The 20,168-nt window shown below is 42.9% G+C and overlaps 1 protein-coding gene across 1 annotated transcript in view; it reads left to right on the top strand.

Annotated features, from left to right (window-relative positions):
* NEURL1 (neuralized E3 ubiquitin protein ligase 1) overlaps positions 1 to 20,168 on the top strand; it is a 220,177-nt gene that overhangs the window by 183,304 nt on the left and 16,705 nt on the right. The window contains exon 4 of the mRNA XM_067537188.1: positions 15,810 to 16,490. Coding sequence (XP_067393289.1) covers positions 15,810 to 16,490 — 681 coding nt within the window. The remainder of the gene's footprint in view (positions 1 to 15,809; positions 16,491 to 20,168) is intronic.

Here is a 20,168-nt window from a genome sequence, read left to right as displayed (position 1 = left end):
TTATGGACACATAGTCAGCGGGTAACTGAGTGCTGTGGAGAAGCTGTTTTCTGCTACAGGACCATTTGCAGTTCGCGTCAGCTAACACACACACATCCAAATTCTGCTCTTTTATCTCCATCCAACTCCCATTGATTTCAATGAGGTTATACCAAAATAACAGAGAGCAGAACGTGGCCTCCTGTTCTGCATAGACCCCTGACGTATTCATATAGATACATTCATATATACCTCTATGTGGTATACAACTTTAGAAAATCCTTCATCTCTTTAGGCCAGCTCCTGTGTTAATGTAAATGTGGAATAGCCCCACAGAAGTCAGTGGGATTACTCCAGCCTTACTCTCATGTAACTGGGAGCGGAATTTGTCTGTTCGCTTCTTAAGACGTCAAGCCAATAATCTTACTGCGAGAGTTTATCTGAGTCCCTTAATTCAAAATATCATGGAGAAAAGAGTTCTTAGCTAGACCCTCTCACAACTTCATGGACACTTATCACAGAATGTGGAAAGAATTAACTGAATGGATGAACTTTTATGACAAGATGTGACTGAAATGACCATAGATTCCTTCTTTGGTTCCCTTCTAATTTCATTCAGCCTTGGCAGCTAAAGTTACCAGTTTAGAGCTAGGGAGACAAGTCTCTCTCACCAAGAGAAGCTGGTCCAATAAAAGATATTAGCTCACTCACCTAGTCTCCCTAATATCTTGGGACCGACATGGCTACAGCTGTGCTCCCCACAATTTAGAGCTACCATTTGAGGAAATCCCCTGTGCAGCTGCTCACTGCACTGTGACGATACAGAGGAGAGGACTGAAAAGCACGTGCTGACATCACAGCTCCTTTTGGCCACGAAATCCAGTTTTAGATCTTCACAACAGCCCATTTTCCTTTCTCTCTATGGCCCTGATTCGGGAACACATCCCGATTAAAGCAGCAGATAAACCCATGCTTAGGTCCCATTGACTTCAATGGGATTTAAACACTTACACATACATTTAGGTATGCTGAAGTGCTATCCTGAATAAGAACAGACTGAAGCACATGCTCACCAGAATTGGGACCTAAAGCAATACTTGTGCTATTTTAAAACAAGCTGTGAAGGGCCAGCAAAAAAGAACTAGATTTCTTACTAGGTTTATCACATCATTGTGTGAAAGCTTCTTGCAGCCCAAGGTTACTCCAGAGTATAAACCTTCTGCATGTAATACATGAAATAGTTGAAACATTCTTTTAGTTGAGTGCAAAACAAACTAGAAACCTTTGGAGACTGTAGATGTGTAGCTTTCACATGTGTTAGCGCACCAAGGTAAAGACTAGTGGGTAACCTAGGGATTACCTTGACCTGCTACTTGCGTTAATGCTATAACTGCTTTGTCTTCACTAGGATTTTACCAGTTTAGCCAATGTGAGGTAGGAACACACCTTTTTTACTGCTGCAGAGAAGACCTGAGAGTGTAAAGACATAAAGGCAGAATTCATGGGCAAGACCCTGGTATCATTTACACCAATGCAAATCCAGAGCGGCTGCATTAACTTAGATTGAGTTCCCCTGGATTTACATGGATGTAACAAACCAAAATTTTGCCCCTATTCTTTGTACTTGTCTATTAAGCATTGAGACATTTCTGCAATTATGTAAACAACATTGTGTCTTTCATGCAGAGATTTTAAAGCACTTTGAAACATTTAATTAATTAACCCTCGCCACAAGCTCGTCTCTGAAGTGGGTATTATTATTCAGATGAAGAAAGTGAGATGGACAAAAAGCGAGGTGATCTGCTCAAGCAATCAGCTAAAGACTCAGGAACAGGTTCCAAGTCACTTGACCACCATGTCTGAATATTAGCCTCCAGGCCATATTCCCTCTGATCCCTGAGAATTTAGAAGAGTCAAGTGGGCTAATAACGGCCACCGTTCAGAAAAGCAGTTAAGGACATGCTAAAGTCCATCCTTGTTCAAGACATAGTTAATCCTGTGCTTAACTTTAAGCACACATTTGAATCCTGTTGACTTCAGTGGGACTGAAGCAGATGCATACGTACCATTCTTAAATGGGAATGCCTTTCTGCAAAATAAACAAATTCCAAATTAGAAAATTAGCGTGGAAGCTTTGAATGTCCTGTTCAAAACAGACAGGCATGCTCCCTGAAAACATTCCTAGCTATTAAGGGAAACAGTGACTCCTTTTACGCTACAAGGCTATTCATAGTCTTTGTGCCATTTTGTACTTTCACATCAATTTGAAATGCTTACAGATGATTTATAGAATCCTGTGTGTGTGTGTGTGTGTGTGTGTGTGTGTGTGTGTGTGTGTGTGTGTGTGTGTGTGTGTGTGTGTGTGTGTGTGTGTGTGTGTTATGAAAAAGAGGTTCAGGGCACTTTATTATACAATATTTGTCCCAGAAACTACTATTAATCAGTAAACACTCACCCTCTGTACTTTGGATTCCTTTCTTATTTAAGCATGAATGTATTTCCTTTCACTGTTTAGACTTTGTTGAAAAAAATGCAGTTGATCAATCCAATTACCAAACTAGATAGGAATTTCTAATTGTACCGGGTCTGACTAACAATGTCTGTAATTCTATTATCTTCAGTGTTCTGCATTTCTTCTTTCTGAATGGTTCATCTCTAGACTCTGGCGGTGCATGAGTCTGGTTTCTGTCCCCTCTTTTAGGATTTGGTTTCTGTTTGCTGATTTTTCTGCTTTGCCGTAACATTTTTATCCGTATTATTGATGGAGCAGTCACAACCTTCTGATGGGAAAGCTGCATTCTGCATAGCATTCTCATTAAGCAAAGGAAGTGAAACATATCAATATGTCTGCATAAAAGTGTGTGTGTTCTGAATAAAACCCAAAGAGGTGACTATTTGCATTCACTTTGCAGGAAAACAAACACTTTATGCCCAAGCAAAACTGTGCATGGGTATTGGATACAGGTACGCAACTCCTGCAGAAGAAGGCAAAATTTGGGGCTAGCGTGGCAGAAAAACCCACCACAGCTGAACAGTAAATTAAACACAACAACAAGAGTTCTGTGGCACCTTAAAGACTAACAAATTTATTTGGGCATAAGCTTTTGTGGGCTCATAAGTTTATGCCCAAATAAATGTGTTAGTCTTTAAGGTGCCACAGAACTCTCGTTGTTTTGCTGAAAACAGACTAACACGGCTACCCCTCTGGAACTCGTTAAACAAAATGCTTTCTGAACAGCTAACCGCTGCAAATAGCTAATAGCTCTTTCCCCCTCCTTTCGCACCATCTTTTCAAACTGGAACTCGCCAACCCAATCATTTTTTAGTTGGAATCTAACTTTCAACCCTGTGATGCGTTGGGTGGGTTTGAAATGAGGCCAAAGAAATTAATTTTATCCAAACCAATATATACATGCCTAGTTTAGCTGTAAAACGGAAGGAGCCCCCGTCCCGCATGGAGCTGAGCACTGTTCACTTTACTGACTTAAGAGGGAACTGAGGACGCTCAATGCCTTACAGAATTGGGCCCAGAATATTTTGGCATGGGTTCTTTTCCAGCCCAGTTTTAATATCTTGTGTGGATTTGGTGTAATATAAATGATTGTCTCTGACAGTCCAGCCACAACGCCTGCAGGGAAACTGCTTCTCCTCTGACTTTGTGCTCTTTCTCCAACCCTTGGCTTGAACTTTGACTTCTGACTGCTGAAATTCTCTTTGAATCTTGAGACAGTATTGGAGAGACACAGTGAGCCTCTGTAAAATACGAATTTGGACGTTGCTGGTCAGAAGGGGATCTAATTCAGCCATTTGATTCACACATCTGTTGTTTGCTTGACGAATACAACTATCTGTCATGAAATATGTGTAATTGGCGACAGAGCAGACATCTGCCTCGGACGCTACTTACAGAACTCACAACCCTCTTTGAAATATGTCTGAAGCTTCCAGATCCTATGTCTTATATGCTAATTCAAGCACAGTCAATGGTGTATCTATAACAGCTCCTCATGGCATGAAACAGCCTTGTGTGAGTTGCTTTGCCTTCCAGATTGAAATGAATAGGACATAGAAATCCAAATGTAACTGGTAACTTGTGCATGAGCCCCATAAAAAGCACATTGCAAATGTGTTTACCCTCCACTAAGTACATAGTGATGTCAAGTTGGTATCACCATGATTTACGAGTGCGAACTCCATGAATGAGGGATTGTTCGGGCTTTTGGCTTTTGGCGCCCCCTGAAGGGCGAAACATGACGTAGTGCACCGTGACAATAGGAGCCCAGAAACCACATCTCCACTAAGATCAAATGCAAATCAGAACCCCCAGAATACTCTGTTTGGTAATAGTCTTAACCGGCTGTGTGACTCACTGGGCTGATGTCATTGTTAATTATTCCTAATATACATTTATATATTGCCACAAATATGCAAACTACCATGCTGACCAAAATGAGAACAGGGTTCCCACCTTGAAAAGCTCACATTCTAAAGAGGCAACCTGCAGACAGAGGTAGGCAGCAGCAGAAGCAGGATGCTGAGTGGTAAAGGGAGCCATGTGATGTGTTAGTGAGACTAGTTTGCAGTTTTTTATTTTAAGCTGTCTCAGTCCCTCTTCTTCAGGAGTCCTTATGGCTGCTTGGAGAAGAAGACTTGGATTAATAGGCCATCTGCATGAAAAGTGCTCCCAGGAGGGATTTAACAGATGAGAGAGGGGAGACATGGCAGAATTGGGTCAGGCAGACTCTTCCGACTGTAAGGGATTAAATGGAGGAAGGTGTGAGATGTGGTTGGGGGAAGGCTAGTGGTTAAACTGTGATTCGTTGTGCAGAAGAGCTAAGACAGGAGGACAGGGGAGTGGAGGAGTGATAACAGGGAAGAAGGATCTTTGTGATTAAGGCATGGGGGTCAGACGCAGGAGATGTGGATTCAGTTCATGGCTCTGCAGGAGGCTTCATCTGTGATTTTGAGGAAATTGGGACTTTTTCGTAAAAGATTATATTGTGTTTTTTTAGGCCTGTCTCTTGATTTTGGAACTCCCCCTGCCCAGCCCCAGGATGTGTGCATGTGACAATTAGTGTCGCCCACTCGCCCACGTACTGGATAAGGTGATTTTAGCCCCTGTGGCAGGAGCTCTCACTCTCACATCTGCTCATCTCCTGCCCAGCAAATAGTATTATCCCCCAGCCTCCCATCATAGCCTCATAGAAGATGAGGGTTGGAAGGGATCTCAGGAGGTCATCTATTGTAACCCCCTGCTCAAAGCAGGAGTAACCTCAGTTAAATCATCCCTGCCAGGGCTTTGTCAAGCTGCACCATAAAAACCTCTAAGGTTTGAGATTCCAGCACCTCCCTAGGTAACCCATTCCAGTGCTTCACCACCCTCCTACTGAAAAAGTTTTTCCTAATATCCAACCTAGATCTCCCCCATTGCAACTTGAGACCATTGCTCCCTGTTTTGTCACCTACTACCACTAAGAACAGCCTAGCTCCATCCTCCCTGGAGCCCCTTTCAGGTAGTTAAAGGCTGCTATAAAATCCCCCCTCACTCTTCTCTTCTGCAGACTTAATAAACCTAGTTCTCTCCGCCTCCCCTCAAAACTCATGTGCTCCAGCCCCCTAATCACTTTTGTTGCCCTCCACTGGACTCTCTACAATTTGTCCACATCCTTCCTGTAGTGGGGGGGGGGGCCCCAAAACTGGACACAATACTCCAAATGCAGCCTCACCAATGCCGAATAGAGGGGAATAATCACTTCCCATAATCTGCTGGCATTGTTCCTACTAATGCAGCCCAATATGCCATTAGCCTTCTTGGCAACAAGGGCACACTGTTGACTAATATCTAGCTTCTTGTCCACTGTACCCCCCAGGTCTTTTTCTGCAGGACCGCTGCTTAACCAGTCGGTCACCAGTCTGTAGCAGTGCATCTGTTCAGTCCCAACCCTACCCCCTCTCAGTTCAGCACTCCAGCCGCCATCATCACCAGCCCATTATTTCAGCCCACCTACCCCAGTGACCTCCACTGCCCTCAGTTCACCCTTCCAGTACTCCAACATCAATACAGCCCTCCCCACCCCTTCAGCCTCCACCCTCCTCACTTCAGTCTCCCTTGCAACCCACCTCTGCTCCTCCTAGAGTTCTGGTGGGGCTGCCGTGGGGTCCCTTCTCCCACGTCCCAGGCTGGCAGAGAGCTCTATTGGGCGACCATCAGTGAGGCTTAATTTTACTCAGAAATCACGACTCTCGTGATCAATTCGCACAAGTTGGCATGTCTGAGTCGGTAACAGTCATGCTTCCTTCTCCCACCTTTGTCAGTCCTTTTTATTTAGGTTGTAGGTTCTTCGGGGCAGGGACTGTATCTTACGATGTGAGACTATAGTCCCTACCAATGGGTCCCCGATCTCTGAGGCTATTTAGGTAGGAGCTAAATTGTACCTGCTCTTGAAGACAAGAAATTTATCTTACATTTAAAGCTGATGGAGCTACATTAGGAATTAATTTTCCCATTGACTGTAATCTATTGTGTATTCTTGTCGGGAAAATAGAAGGGGCATGCTTTATTTAAAATGGCATCTTAAGACTTTATTTTAAAAGTCATAAACCGTATGACTATAACTAGATCTTTATTTAATTAATGACTGTGGGTTTTGTGTCTCTGATGCGGTAGGAAGGGATGGTGGATCAGAGATTAGGACAGGTAGTTTGACTTTTCAGCCTGTTCTTAGGGGGAAATGTACTGAGAAGAGTTGAGTTTCTCTGTATATAGCAGAGAAAGCTTTAAATGTGAGTCATTCCTGTGTGGGATTTTATCCAATTGCCTCCCACATCTACTATAATGCTCCCAAAGTGGCTTCTTTGTATGAACTGAGAAGATGCATTCCGGCGCCCGACTGTTTATGAGAAGTAAACACAGTGGAGTGGCCCCAGGTCTTATAACTTCAAGATTTAAAGGTAACCGAAAAAATAAAACAAAACTAGGCAAAGCATCACAGTCTGATCATGTTCATTTTGTGACTCTAGGTTTCCACAGGGTCACGGTAATAGTGCAGAAATGCAGTTGTCTGCTCCTCAGACCTCACACGGAGAATACAAGTTTTCTGAAAGCAAATAAGTTTATTTTTTTTAGAAAATGTATCTATTTTGGTACTTTGCCAAAAGGCAGGAGCACTCCTAACATTCTTTGTGAGCTTGGCTTTGTCTCTTAACTACCACAAGCAAGGTCTCCGTCTCCCCTTTCTTCCATTTCTCTTTTGTTTGCCTATGAATTTTCCACTTGGGTTTATTTTAAATAAGGGTAAGTTTGTTTTTCCATTTGCTTGGTTCTCCCAACTACAATAAAAAGTTCTAAGAAACACATCACCAAACTAGAGATGGGCCTGAACCAAACATCTTGTAACTTTGGGGAAAATGTGAGACTAGATCCTGGCTTTGTGGATAAAATGGGCAAATGAAAAAGTCGAAAAATATTTGTTTCGGGTCAGACAAAATCATTTATTTTTGAAGGGTGTATTTACCTTTAAAAAGAGAAATAAAATTCAAAACAACAATAATTTAAAATAAAATTTAAACATTTCATTTAAACATTAAAATTAATTTTTTTTACTTTTCTCAATTTTGGGGGGGGCTGGAACTATTTGGCAAATTCAATATGACTTTGCAAAATGTTTCAGTCAACCCAAATATGCACCTTTTGGCAAAATAAAAGTTTCATCAGAAAACTTTTGCCCAGCTCTAGATCTAATGGATTTGCATAGATACAGCATTTTCCATCCTCAGTCCCCTCAAAGTACTTCACAAATAGAGTTATAAACTAGGCACAGCAATCAAAGAATCATAGAAGGTTAGGGTTGGATTAGGCTCATCTAGTCCAACCCCCTGCTCAAAGCAGGACCAACCCCAATTAAATCATCCCAACCAGGGCTTTGTCAAGCCACACCTTAAAAATCTCTAAAAATGGAGATTCCACAACCTCCCCAGGTAACCCATTCCAGTGCTTCCCCACCCTCTGAGTGAAAAAGGTTTTCCTAATATCCAACCTAGACCTCCCCCACTGCAACTTGAGACCATTGCTCCTTGTTCTGTCATCTACTGCCACTGAGAACAGCCTAGTTCTACCCTCCCTGGAACCTCCTTTCAGGCAGTTGAAGGCTGCTATCAAATCTCCCCTCATTCTTCTCTTCTGCAGGCTGAACCAACCTAGTTACCTCAGCCTCTCCTCATAAGTCCTGTGCTCCAGGCCCCTAATCATTTTTGTTGCCCTCCGCTGGACTCTCTCCAATTTGTCCACATCCTTTCTGTAGTGGGGAGCCCAAAACTGGACACAATACTCACAATACTGGTGGCCTCACCAATGCCGACTAGAGGGGAATAATCACTTCCCTCGATCTGCTGGCAATGCTCCTACTAATGCAGCCCAATATGCCATTAGCCTTCTTGGCAATAAGGGCACACTATTGACTCCTATCCAGCTTCTCATCCTCTGTAACCCCCAGGTCCTTTTTTGCAGAATTGCTGCCTAGCCAGTCAGTGCCTAGTCTGCAGCAGTGCATGGGATTCTTCCATCCTAAGTGCAGGATTCTGCACTTGTCCTTGTTGAATCTCATCACATTTTTTTTTTGGCCCAATCCTCCAATTTGTCTAGGTCACTCTGCATCCTCCCTACCCTCCCCACAGCTTAGTGTCATATGCAAACTTGCTGAGGGTGCAATCCACCCCATCCTCCAGATCATTAATGGAGATGTTGAACAAAAGCAGCCCCAGCACCGACCCCTGGGGCATTCCACCTACCGCTGAAATGTGGCAACTGTCTAATAGCGTGCACTGCACAACTAATTTAGGACGGGAAGTGAAGAATACCACTGAACAACTGCAAGGAGAGTTTAGCAAGGCAGAGATCTGAGTGGGGATTTTTAGTGAGGAAGTTGGGCTTAACATCTTACTCTTATGAGTGGTGTGGGATCTTGATTGATTGCAAGTGGCCGGTTACACAGCTTTACTTCTCATCCAAAAGACGGGTTGCTCATCTCTAAGCGCCATGTTGTTTTACAGCCTGGCACATCTGCTTTATATTTCAGACACTTCCCCCTAAATGTTCAAAGCGGTGCCAAACAGCCTCTTAGCCGCACAATTCCTGTTAAAGACCTTGGAGGGGGGAGTATCCTGTCTTCAGTGTTGGAATCATGCCCATCTTCCCCTCAGGGCTCGTCCTGAGAAGGAGCTCTGGTCTGTTTTCTTGAATAGGTGTGGACATCCCACATAATGTCATAAGCAGAATTGTAAAAACCCTTTTGTGGAGGCTTATTTTTAAAGGGTATGTGATATTTCCATAAATACAGACATCAGGCTCAGTACTTGCAATTCCCATTGAGTTCAATGGGCCTTTTGGGGGTTCTGCACTTCTCAGGGCTTTAGTTGCAAAAACTCCACCAGGAGATATAAGGTGTTAGTAAGACAAAATTGCCAAATGAATGGGAGGGGGGAAGAGGAGAAGAAATGAAGCTGGTGGGAGGAGGGCGAGCAAGGAAAATCTGAAAGAATGAAGAGAAGTGCAAGAGGCAATTTTTGATCACACTCGCTTTTTACCTGTTTCCTTCAGTGGATTTCACTGCTTCAAGTGAGTTCAGAGTTGATCCCTTTTACTTAATTTACAGAAGAACAGGACTGGCGTCCAGATACAATTACATCCTCCTTGGTCCCTTGTCATCTCTACATTCCTGTTTCCTATTAAGTAGTTGCATTTTATGATGCAATGCATTATTTTGCCATGACTCTGATTCCGAATGTCCTAATGACCATTTTGTTCCGATCCTAATTCTTGAGTTTCATTTATTCACATTTGACCCTCTTTAGATCATTCTTGCGGTACATACACATCACGTAATACACATTGGCAGATCATTTACTGTGATCATGTATTATTTCTACAGCACTATAGGCGTGCACAAGGCATTGCAAACTAGGCAGAAGGAGAAGGTCCCTGTGCCCAAAATCTTGCAGGCAAAGCACTTGATCCTGTGAGTTGTGGGTTGGTTCCTGGGTGCTGTAGGAAGTCAGTGAGTGTTGCAGGTCCCCCTCACCGTGGAGGATCAAGCTCTTAGTTAGACAATAGACTATGTGTCAAGAATGGAGTGGGTGAATGGATTTAACAAAGTCATTATGTAATAAATGCTGGCAATAATACATGCCTTTTGGGTCTTGTAGCTCTGGTGTTACTAGTTGGTGCTATAGATTATAATTCTCTCCTTGGTTGTATGTGCATATGCGGGAGGTGTCATTAAGAAGTCAACATTTGCCAGCAGTCAGTATCCAGGGGTATCTGAGGTACCACATTCCCCCTATACCTGTTGAAGAGGGGATGTTTGGTTGTAGAAGAAAGAATGAGTAGTGGTGGAAGGTTGGCTCAAAGAGGAGGATTCTTAGGAGGGACTTGACAGAGTGAGTTGGGGGCATCATGGTAGATCAGGGAGCCTCTTCTAGGCCACAGCAGACGGCATGAAAAAATGAGGAACTGGCAGAGCACTGTGGATGAGGAGGAGGAGGTGCAGAAGGAAACAAAGGCAGAGATGTAGGCAGCATGACATGGTGCAGAGCCTGGAACAAGGATTCTAACACCCCCCCACACTTCCTCCAGCCAACGCCTGGGAATTTTGGGTTTAAAACTTGACTGAATTAAGCTAGTGGCTACCAGAACCCGGGTGATTTTTTTCTTCCAAACCATCTGAATTGGAATCAGGAATCCTTTGAAGCCTCTTAGCTAAGGAGGGTATTGAATGCTAAACAGTTGGCGTTTTGTATGAGGTTGTCTTTTCTGAAACCACTGAAGGGGAAGAACTTGTAGCAGAGGAATGACTTTTGAATATGGCAATCCCTTCCTACTTCAGCAACAATAGTGATATCTGATATCTGTTCGAGCTATAACTGAGAAATAAGTTGTCTCCATCATCATAACTCAGTACATTCTGGTGGTGGGTGACACACTTACACGTGTAGGGGTCAAATCCTGAATTCCTTGCTCATTTTTCACCTCAGTCCTTGCTCAGGCAAAACTCCCACTGAGGTCAATAACGTAGCAAGACCCAAGGATTTCTAAATAACGTTGCACAGTTGGCAGAAGTCTTTGGGATCCTTTTGGGTGAGAGTAAGACAATATCTTCAGAAATGAGAAATTTCATACTGATGGTGAAGTATATTGAGGTGAAAAATAGTGGTGCCTCTGTCTCATGTCCCAGAATATCAACGTATGGACTAAATGGATTTTATTAAGTTGGGATGGAAGAGGTTATCAGACACATAGATGAACACGATTTGTTGGGGAAGAGTCAACCTGGTTTTTGTAAAGGCAAATCATGCCTCACCAATCTACCAGAATTATTTGAGGGGGAGCATGTGGACAAGGAGGAGGTGCAGAAGGAACAGGGCAGTGGATATAGTATATTTAGATTTTCAAAATGCCTTTGACAAGGTCCCTCGCCAAAAGCTCTTAAGCAAAGTAAGTGGTCATGGGATAAGAGGGAGGGTCCTCTCTTGGATCAGTAACTGATTAAAATAGAGGAAACGAAGTGTAGAAACAAATGGTCAGTTTTCAGAATGGAGAGAGGTAAATAGTGGTGTCCCCCAGAGGTCTGTACTGGGACCAGTACTGTTCAACATATTCATAAATGGAAAAAGGGGTAAATAGTGAGGTGGCAAAATTTGAGGATGATACAAAACTACTCAAGATAGTTAAGTCCAAAGCAGACTGCGAAGATTTACAAAGGGATCTCATGAAACTGGGTGACTGGGCAACAAAATGGCGGATGAAATTAAATGTTGATAAATGCAAAGTAGTGCACATTGGAAAACATAATCCCAACTATACATACAAAATGGTGGCATCTAAATTAGCTGTTACCACTCAGGAAAGAGATCTTGGAGTCATTCTGGATAGTTCCCTGAAAATATCCACTCAATGTGCAGCGATAGTCAAAAAAACTAACAGAATGTTGGGAATCATTAGGAAAGAGAGAGATAATAAGACAGAAAATATCATATTGCCTCTTTATAAATCCATGGTACGGCCACATCTTGAATACTGCATGCAGGTCTGGTCACCCCACTTCAAAAAGATATATTGGTATTGGAAAAGGTAAAGAAACGGGCAACTAAAATGATTAGGGGTATGGAAAAGCTTTCATATAAGGAGAGATTAATAAAGCTGAGATTTTTCATCTTGGAAAAGAGACAACTAAAGGGGGACATGATAGAGGTCTATAAAATCATGACTGGTGTTGGAGAAAGTAAAAAAGGAAATGTTACTTACTCCTCCTCATAACACAAGAACTAGGAGTCACCAAATGAAATTAATAGGCAGCAAGTTTAAAATGAACAAAAGGAAGTAATTCTTCACACAATGCACAGTCAACCTGTGGAACTCCTTGCCAGATGATGTTGTGAAGGCCAAGACTATAACAGGGTTCAAAAAGGAATTGGATAAGTTCATGGAGGATAGGTCCGTCAATGGCTATTAGCCAGGATAGGCAGGGATTGCTGTTTGCCAGTGCTTGAGAATGAGTGACTGGATGGATCACTTGATTATCTGTTCTGTTCATTCCCTCTGAAGCACCTGGCATTGGCCACGGTCAGAAGACCAGGATACTGGACTAGAGGAACTAGTATGGCCATTATCTCTCGACAAACCACCCAAAGTCCTCTCTTTCATTTTAAGATTTCATCATAATGGGCAGATGGAATTATTCTTCCATAATTCTCTGCAGCTCATGTATTATTCTGCATACGTGGTGTTCCATATTTCATGTCAACAACTAACATTCATGCAGGATGAATCTCAATATTTTAATTGCTTTATGATGGGATTTAAAATTTTTTTTTGCTCCATCCCTTTTGATTTATCAAAAATCAAATCCATAGGATCAGGCTGATCCACCTCCCTAAATTTTCACCAATCTCTTCAATAATATTTTGCTCTCCTAGAAACCTTTCATCCAAAGATCTTTGCAGACATTCATGAATTAAGCCTCACAATCCACCCTGTGGGGTTGAGAAAAGTTATTGCCATTGTATGGAGGGAGCACGTTATATGGGGAAACTGAGCCCCTGTGAGGTTGAATTGCTTGCCCAAAAACAAACTAAGTTAGTAACACTTTGGAATAGAATGCAGGTCTGCTTGCTCTGTCCTTTGTCTCAATCCCAAGACAATCTTTCTCCCTTAGCCTCCTTTCAATTTTTTGTCCAGCAGCTGAAGGGAAATGTGAAGCATCCTTGTGGAAAATAAGCTTCTGAAACCTTGACTGCAGGCTACCCACACATCACAGTTGTCAACTACGCTGCATATGTGTGGTTAAGGGCAATGAAATTTAGAGGACCTTCTGTTTCTATGCACAAAGGTCTCTACCAGTTCACCTCCACCGAAGAATCTGCGTCAGCTGCCAGTATTAATTTTTTCTCCTTTGTGAGTTTCCAGCCTGGTAGAGGGAGAGAAGTCTGATTCTATCCAGCAGGGGCAGTGATGACATAAACACTAGCCAATAGATTAGAAAGCATCAGTGCAAGTGCTGTCTAAATTATCCAGGGTAACATCAGTTCCTGGTCTGTTCCTTTTCCTTAAACATTAATTGCTGGGGCCTGGGGTGGTTGCTAGGATGAGGAGGATCAATTACATGATACAAACATACAGCCTGGTGTTAATTTGGAATATTCCAACATTCTCTGGAAAGAGCAGGATATTTAAAGAGGAGACTGGAACGATTCACCTTAAACAAACCAGAGAGGTTACTGCACCCGAACGAGCTGTGGGTGCGATCTTGTCAGATCTCCCAAAATAAGCGGGGCTGAGATGGTCTGAGACCACTGGTGAGAAGCCCTGTGTTGCACGATGTGCTCTCAGTGATTCAACAGAGATGGCATTTCTCCTTTGTGGGAACCAGTATTCTGGAGAGCTGCTAGGAGGTGCCATCCTAACAGAGGTGCCATGTGCTGTCGTATAATAAATAGCTCCAGGGAGACGTTTAGCAAGAAGAGAGTGTGAGCTCTGAGCTGCCGACTAATCCATTGTTCATTGCTGTCATAGAATCATGGAAGATGAGGGTTGGAAGGGACCGCAGGAGGTATCTAGTCCAACCCCCCTGCTCAAAGCAGGACTAACCTCAGCTCACCTACATTCCTTCTGTGACTTCACCTCGTACCAGGTTTGCTTCCTGTCCTAAATTGGAACCTGGGGCTGTGGCACTCGGCTTTGCAGTCGCTCCGTTTCATCCATGAGCTGATGGCACGTCAGTGCTGGGCTAAGTCTTGAGGCCCTGTCTTGGGGGCCAGAGGCCATGTGTGAGTGGGCAGAGTTGGAAGATGGGTGCGTGGAGCCTTCTCTTGCCTCCCACCTGCTGCCCTGCACAGTGAGCGGCCCCTCTTGGGCCGAGAAGGACAGGTGCTATTCCGAGCGAGTGCTGTCGATGTTGATAGCCTTCTCAAAGGGGGTGTGATGAGAGGGCCATGGCGATGCATGGGGAATAGAGGGGCTCATGCTACAGCCTTTCAAACGCTGGGGGAGCTGCTCCCTGCATGTGCTCCCCCAGAGATCAAGCGGGAATTCTCGCCGAGTCAACAAAAAAATCCTTCAGCGGTTTTTCTCGCAGAGTGGAGAATCCTGAGCCCACCTAGTTTGGACCTGGGTTTATAGCTACTATCTGCTCTTCAGTCCCTACGCAGGCAAAGCTCCCATTGAAGCAGGGAAAGGTTCCCAGGATATGGCCCACAGCTGGCATAACAAGGCCTCAATCGTGCACAGAAAGTCAGATTTACACACATGCTGAACTTTACACAATATGAATAGTCTTTACATACTATGAACAGTTCCACTGAAATCACAGGAGTTCCTCATCAGTCATAAAGTTAAGCACAGGGGCAGGAGCAGAGCTTAGGTTTGTAAACTACATTGATTCAGCATTTCTCCTCGATGTATTGCTCTTTAACATTAACATGGTAGCAGCATGGCTCAGACTGTGCTAAACAGAAGTAATTTAGGTATTAAAGCCAGCTGGTTAAATCGTTTAGCAGAGGAATTAAATGATCAGCTTTTGAAGCATCAGGTGAGACTCAACAGAAAGGCTAATGTGTCATTATTTTTCCTCTGTTGCATTCGAATGTGTATGCGTCTTCTGTCTTCATTATTTAGCTGCTGGTTTGATTTTTAATTATTTGTTCTGGAGGTAATGAGTGATTGTGCTGTATTTATAGAAAATTCCTAAGCTGAGATATTATCTACTTCCGCTCTGGCTTTCTGCAAACACAGATGGGCTGGCAATTAATTATTGCTAGAAATATTAAGTACATTTCAAGTTGTGACAAGTAAGGAATAGGACTGAAATTTACAAGGCTACCATTTGTTTTAAAATCCATATATATATTTAGTTATTCATTTCATGGCCCTTTTGTGAGAAGTGATTATAGACATGGACAGGTCATAAAAGCTCAGAGCCCATATAGCTATCGTTCGATAAGTTCATGATGTGTCTTAGTTATTTACCCTCTGCTTCTCCTCCCCAAAGAGTTCCTCCAACAGTCTGGTTTCTTTTTAAATTGATTTTGAGCCTACATGCGTAGATTTTTAAAGTGATGATGGTGGCTGATGCTATGGGGAAAGCACAGTACTAGCATACACTTGCAAATATGTTTAATGCTCTTCTGTTGTTTTGGTTTTTTTTAAGGAAAATGTATTGGAGGCAGAAGCGCTCTGCTTTTTCCTTCAACGTATCAATCAAACCAAGAGTGATTCCTAAAATCCTGGATATTTTTATTATTTCTTGAGTGATCCTTCTCTCTCTTGTTTGGTTTCACAGACAGTGAAATTATTCCTCCTGACTGCCTGCGTCCGAGATCTTTCACTGCAATTCGCCGGCCCTCACTGCGTAGGGAAACAGAGGACACCCGTCTCTCCGTGAGCCTCTGTGACCTCAACCTCCAAGAAGAGAACTTCCACGTGCTGGCCACCATGTGTCCCATCCCACAGAACTCCCTCAACACTCAGCATTCCCATCTCTTCCCATCCCAGCTTGAAAGCGACCTCCGCTTCCACCAGCTCAGGGGAGCCCACATCAAAATCCTGGATGACCAAACTGTAGCCCGGCTGGAACATGCCCGGGAAGAGAGAACTTTGGTTTTCACCAGCAGACCCCTTAGAATCAATGAAACCATTTTTGTCAAAATTAACAAATCAAATGCCTCCCGGTCCGGCACACTGTCTTATGGAGTGACCTCTTGTGACCCCAGCACTCTGAGACCCAGCGACCTTCCTTATAACCCAGAGTCTTTGGTTGACAGGAAGGAATTCTGGGCCGTCTGTAGAGTGTTGGTGCCCCTCCAGAGTGGAGACATCTTGGGATTTATGGTGAATTCGGAAGGCGAACTGCATTTGAGTCACAACGGTGCCAGCGCCGGCATGCAGGTCTGCGTGGACTGTTCCCAGCCCCTCTGGATGTTCTTTGGTTTACATGGAGCGGTTATGCAAATTCGAGTACTGGGTAGGTTTCTCTATTCTAAAATTTCACGTGCAAAATATTAAGGAGGTCTGATCTGTGGGGGAGGGGAAGTGAATTAAAATATTAGAAAGCGATCATCTTACTTTAGGCCACATACACACACAGTTTTATACAAAAACCCCACAAAAAACCAAAGGGCTCTGTAGCATGGTAAAGCTACATCCAAAAACACCGAGTTACTGTGCATTTATATAGCTCCTTTCATCGAAGGGTCTCCAAGCTCTTTGCAAATACAAACAAATTAAGCCTCATAAACTCTTGGTGAAATAAGGAAGTGTAATCATTTTACATATGGCGAAAATGAGGTGTCACAGTTTGCCCTAGCTCACACAGGAAATCTGTAGCAGAGCCTGTTCTTATGCATTAACCACAAGACCATCCTTGGTCACCAAAGAAAGTCTTCCTGAATCCCTCATGTTAGATTATGCAAAGAAACCAAAATGAACTGAACTGCTGTTTTGTGCTCCCATCTGAGCAAAGCAGAAAGCCAACAGGCACAAACAACGAAGAGTCAATGAGATGTTTGCAACCCATTCTGTTTGAATTAGGCAATCGTAAGTGATGCAGGTAAGTACATCTTTTTAAATAGATGAGCTTTGTCTCAACCGTCTCCCTTTACCTGGAAGTTTACAAGGAGTAAAGTGTAGCACAAAGACGGAAGGAAATATTTTGAAAGCATGGAAGTGGGAGTCGGCATGCAAAAAATGCATGTGCTCTCACCTTTGCAGGTACACGCTTACATTTGTGCGTGCAATTATCAGCTGTGTGCCAGCATACGCATTTTTGCCTGTGCAAGCTGTCTTTGTTATCTTGGCCTGAATGTGGACCAAATCCTGCTCCTGCTCATGTCAGCATCAAACTTTGTAGTGATATCTGTGGAAGCAAGATTTAGCCCTCAGAGAGAAGTTCCTTATCAGTTTATCTCCGTTATGCAAATAAGAAGAGATTCATTTGCTCAGAGTACATTCAGGATATTTAGCTAAGGGTTGGTTTATACTGAAAATGTAATTGGCATAGCTACATCTCTCAGAGGTGTGAAAAATCCACACTGCTGAGAGACAATGCTATGCTGACCTATCCCCCTGTATAGACAGTGCTAGGTTGATAGAAGAATTCTTCTGTCAACTAGCTACCACCTCTCAGGGAGGTGGATTATCTACAGTGACAGGAGAACCCGTCCCATCACTGTAGGGAGTGTCTACACTGAAGTGCAACAGTGTAGACATAACCTAGGAAAGCACTTGAGTCTCAGCCTTAGCTAACGGGAGAATATCTTGTAGTGAGGGACCCGGACAGTAGAAGTCGCACCACATTAGACAAGAACAATGGCAATACATGGATAATTTAAATACTCCATAAGGGATTTACAACTAGGTGTTCATTAAAACTCCCCGGTATCATATCAGCCCTCCTGCTAAGGTATGAATTCAGGAATCCTGGCAGACCCAAGGCAGACATGCTCCTACAGATCTGTATGGGAAGTTACATCTCTCTTCACTCTTCCAATGTGCGTTTTAAGGTAAAATACATTTATCATCATAAATGCTAGATTGGATAGATACAGGTGACCTTGCAAGTTCATATGTACATCGCAAGCGAATCATACATTTATAATCTGCTCCTCGCTGTGGTATCTGAGCCCTGTTTAAGCATGACAGTTTTCAGAGTAAAAAAATCAAATCGTTCTGCAGTGCATTATTTCACTTTTAGGAACAGATTTTTTTTTTAAAAGGTAGGCTTGCAATTAGATGCTTAATTTGGGCACACAGAGACCATATTGCACATGCAAATAGCTAATTTAATGGGATTTGTCAGTGTATTTACTGGATTTGAAAATATGGCCCTTGTTTTTTTAAAGCCCCACTACAAAATTAACCCCTCTATCAAACAAAAAAACCCAAATTCTTTTTGGAATAAAGCTAATGGCTAAACGTTCCTTTTAGGAAATGGGAGTAACCCCCTTTAATGATGATTTGGGGTGAACATGTCTGCAACACTTTTTTTCATGATATGGTTTGATTATAATGAGTTATTAGCAATGGAAGAGGAGAAGAAATACCTAAGTGATCTGTTTAAGACTCATGAACCCTAGGCATAGGTTTTTATTACTAACATCCTGCTGCAATTAAAACGCTCAAGCATAACAAATGCGATACTGTCATTTATTGCTTTAACCACTGTTCATCTTCTAGTAGCCATGGGGATCCACTTCGATTACAGTTCCTGTGTGTGCTGTGCAGAGACCCTCGCTACCTTTCTTTTCAGACAGCACATCATTCTATAATGGTAGATCAAGCTGAACAGACATGGGTGGGGAATAAAGAGGATGAAATGATACTATACCTGAGAAGGAAGGCCACACCGGCCTGGTAGAAACAGGAAAGAATAGAATCATCAGGCTGCCACAGTTTATTTTTATACACGATCACCCATTCTGCCAGCTGTATCATGAGCACACATGTAAGGACGACAAGCTAGAATTTTTTTTAACTGGGGTGTAAGCGAGGGGAGTTGTTGGCATTAATTTAATGCCCCAAAAGGAAGGGGAAGGAATCCCTCTGCTGGTACATCTATTGTAATGCTGGCTAGACAGTAACTAGCCTCATACAATAAAATGTTCTGAAATCTGGACTGCCTACATTATAAAACAGATGCCTGCGCCATAAATGTAACTTTGCAGCCTTCTGTTGGATTGTTCTAAAATGTCAGTGTTTTTAACACACCTGGGCTCTTTATACAGAGCAGTTATCAGGCTCTCACCCATATTAGATGCTTCATGATGCCCTAGTCACAGGGTCTGTCATACGGATTGATCATCCCGGCATGGGGATGAACTAGAGGTCCTAATAGAATATTCCTATCTCTAGTTTCTATGATGCCATAGTGAAGCTGAAGCATAGCTGAAGCATATGTGCAGTAGAACTGGATTGCTTCACTTCCCAGGATAACTTTGTGGTTCTGACCAAAAAAAACCCAACAACCCCTAACAACAGTATAAGACGATCTTATATTTAGATGCCGCTGCATTTTCAGAATGCAAACAGGAGTAATTTTAGGAACACAATATCCCATTTTATCAATATAATATTTCAGATTAGGCTTTATCACAGGAGAAGAAATGCTATTTATATCCATGCTGTCTGGCAAGGGGAAACCTGCAAAAGCTCTATGACCTCAACAAGAAATGAAGACACACATAGTGCAACAGGCAACAGTACGGTGGCTCATTATAGCACAGCATATATTATACGGAAGATGTGAATCTCTTCCTAGGGGTATCACTTAAGGCCTTATTAAAATAAGTAAAGCACCACCAGACTTTGTTAAAGGAACAGAGAGCTGTGACATTAGCTACAAAAGCCGGTAATTTAAAGTCAGCGTGTTTCATTCTCCTCTCTGGCCTTTCTGGTTTTTTTTGCAATATCGATAGAATGATTCCTGGCCGCTAGCAAGGCCATTGCACAGTCAGAAGAATTAAGAGAGGTGGATTAGGGTAGTGGACGTCTCAGGAGACTGATTATTGGATACTGAGTTTTTCACCTTTAGATCAGCCATTTGGCTGTGACCCAGGATGACAACAAATGAAAGTCATTGCCATCTGATGACTGGCTGGTGGCCTACAGTGACTGCCATTACCAACAGTAGCTGCCCCCCCAGTAG

The sequence above is a fragment of the Emydura macquarii genome, unplaced genomic scaffold (assembly GCF_026122565.2).
Source record: "Emydura macquarii macquarii isolate MOO-44397 ecotype Brisbane River unplaced genomic scaffold, CSIRO-AGI_Emac_v2 contig_3692, whole genome shotgun sequence".
In the NCBI taxonomy this organism is placed as follows: domain Eukaryota; kingdom Metazoa; phylum Chordata; order Testudines; family Chelidae; genus Emydura; species Emydura macquarii.
The sequence above is the reverse complement of the archived record's forward strand: the minus strand, read 5'-3'. Positions and strand labels throughout refer to the sequence as shown.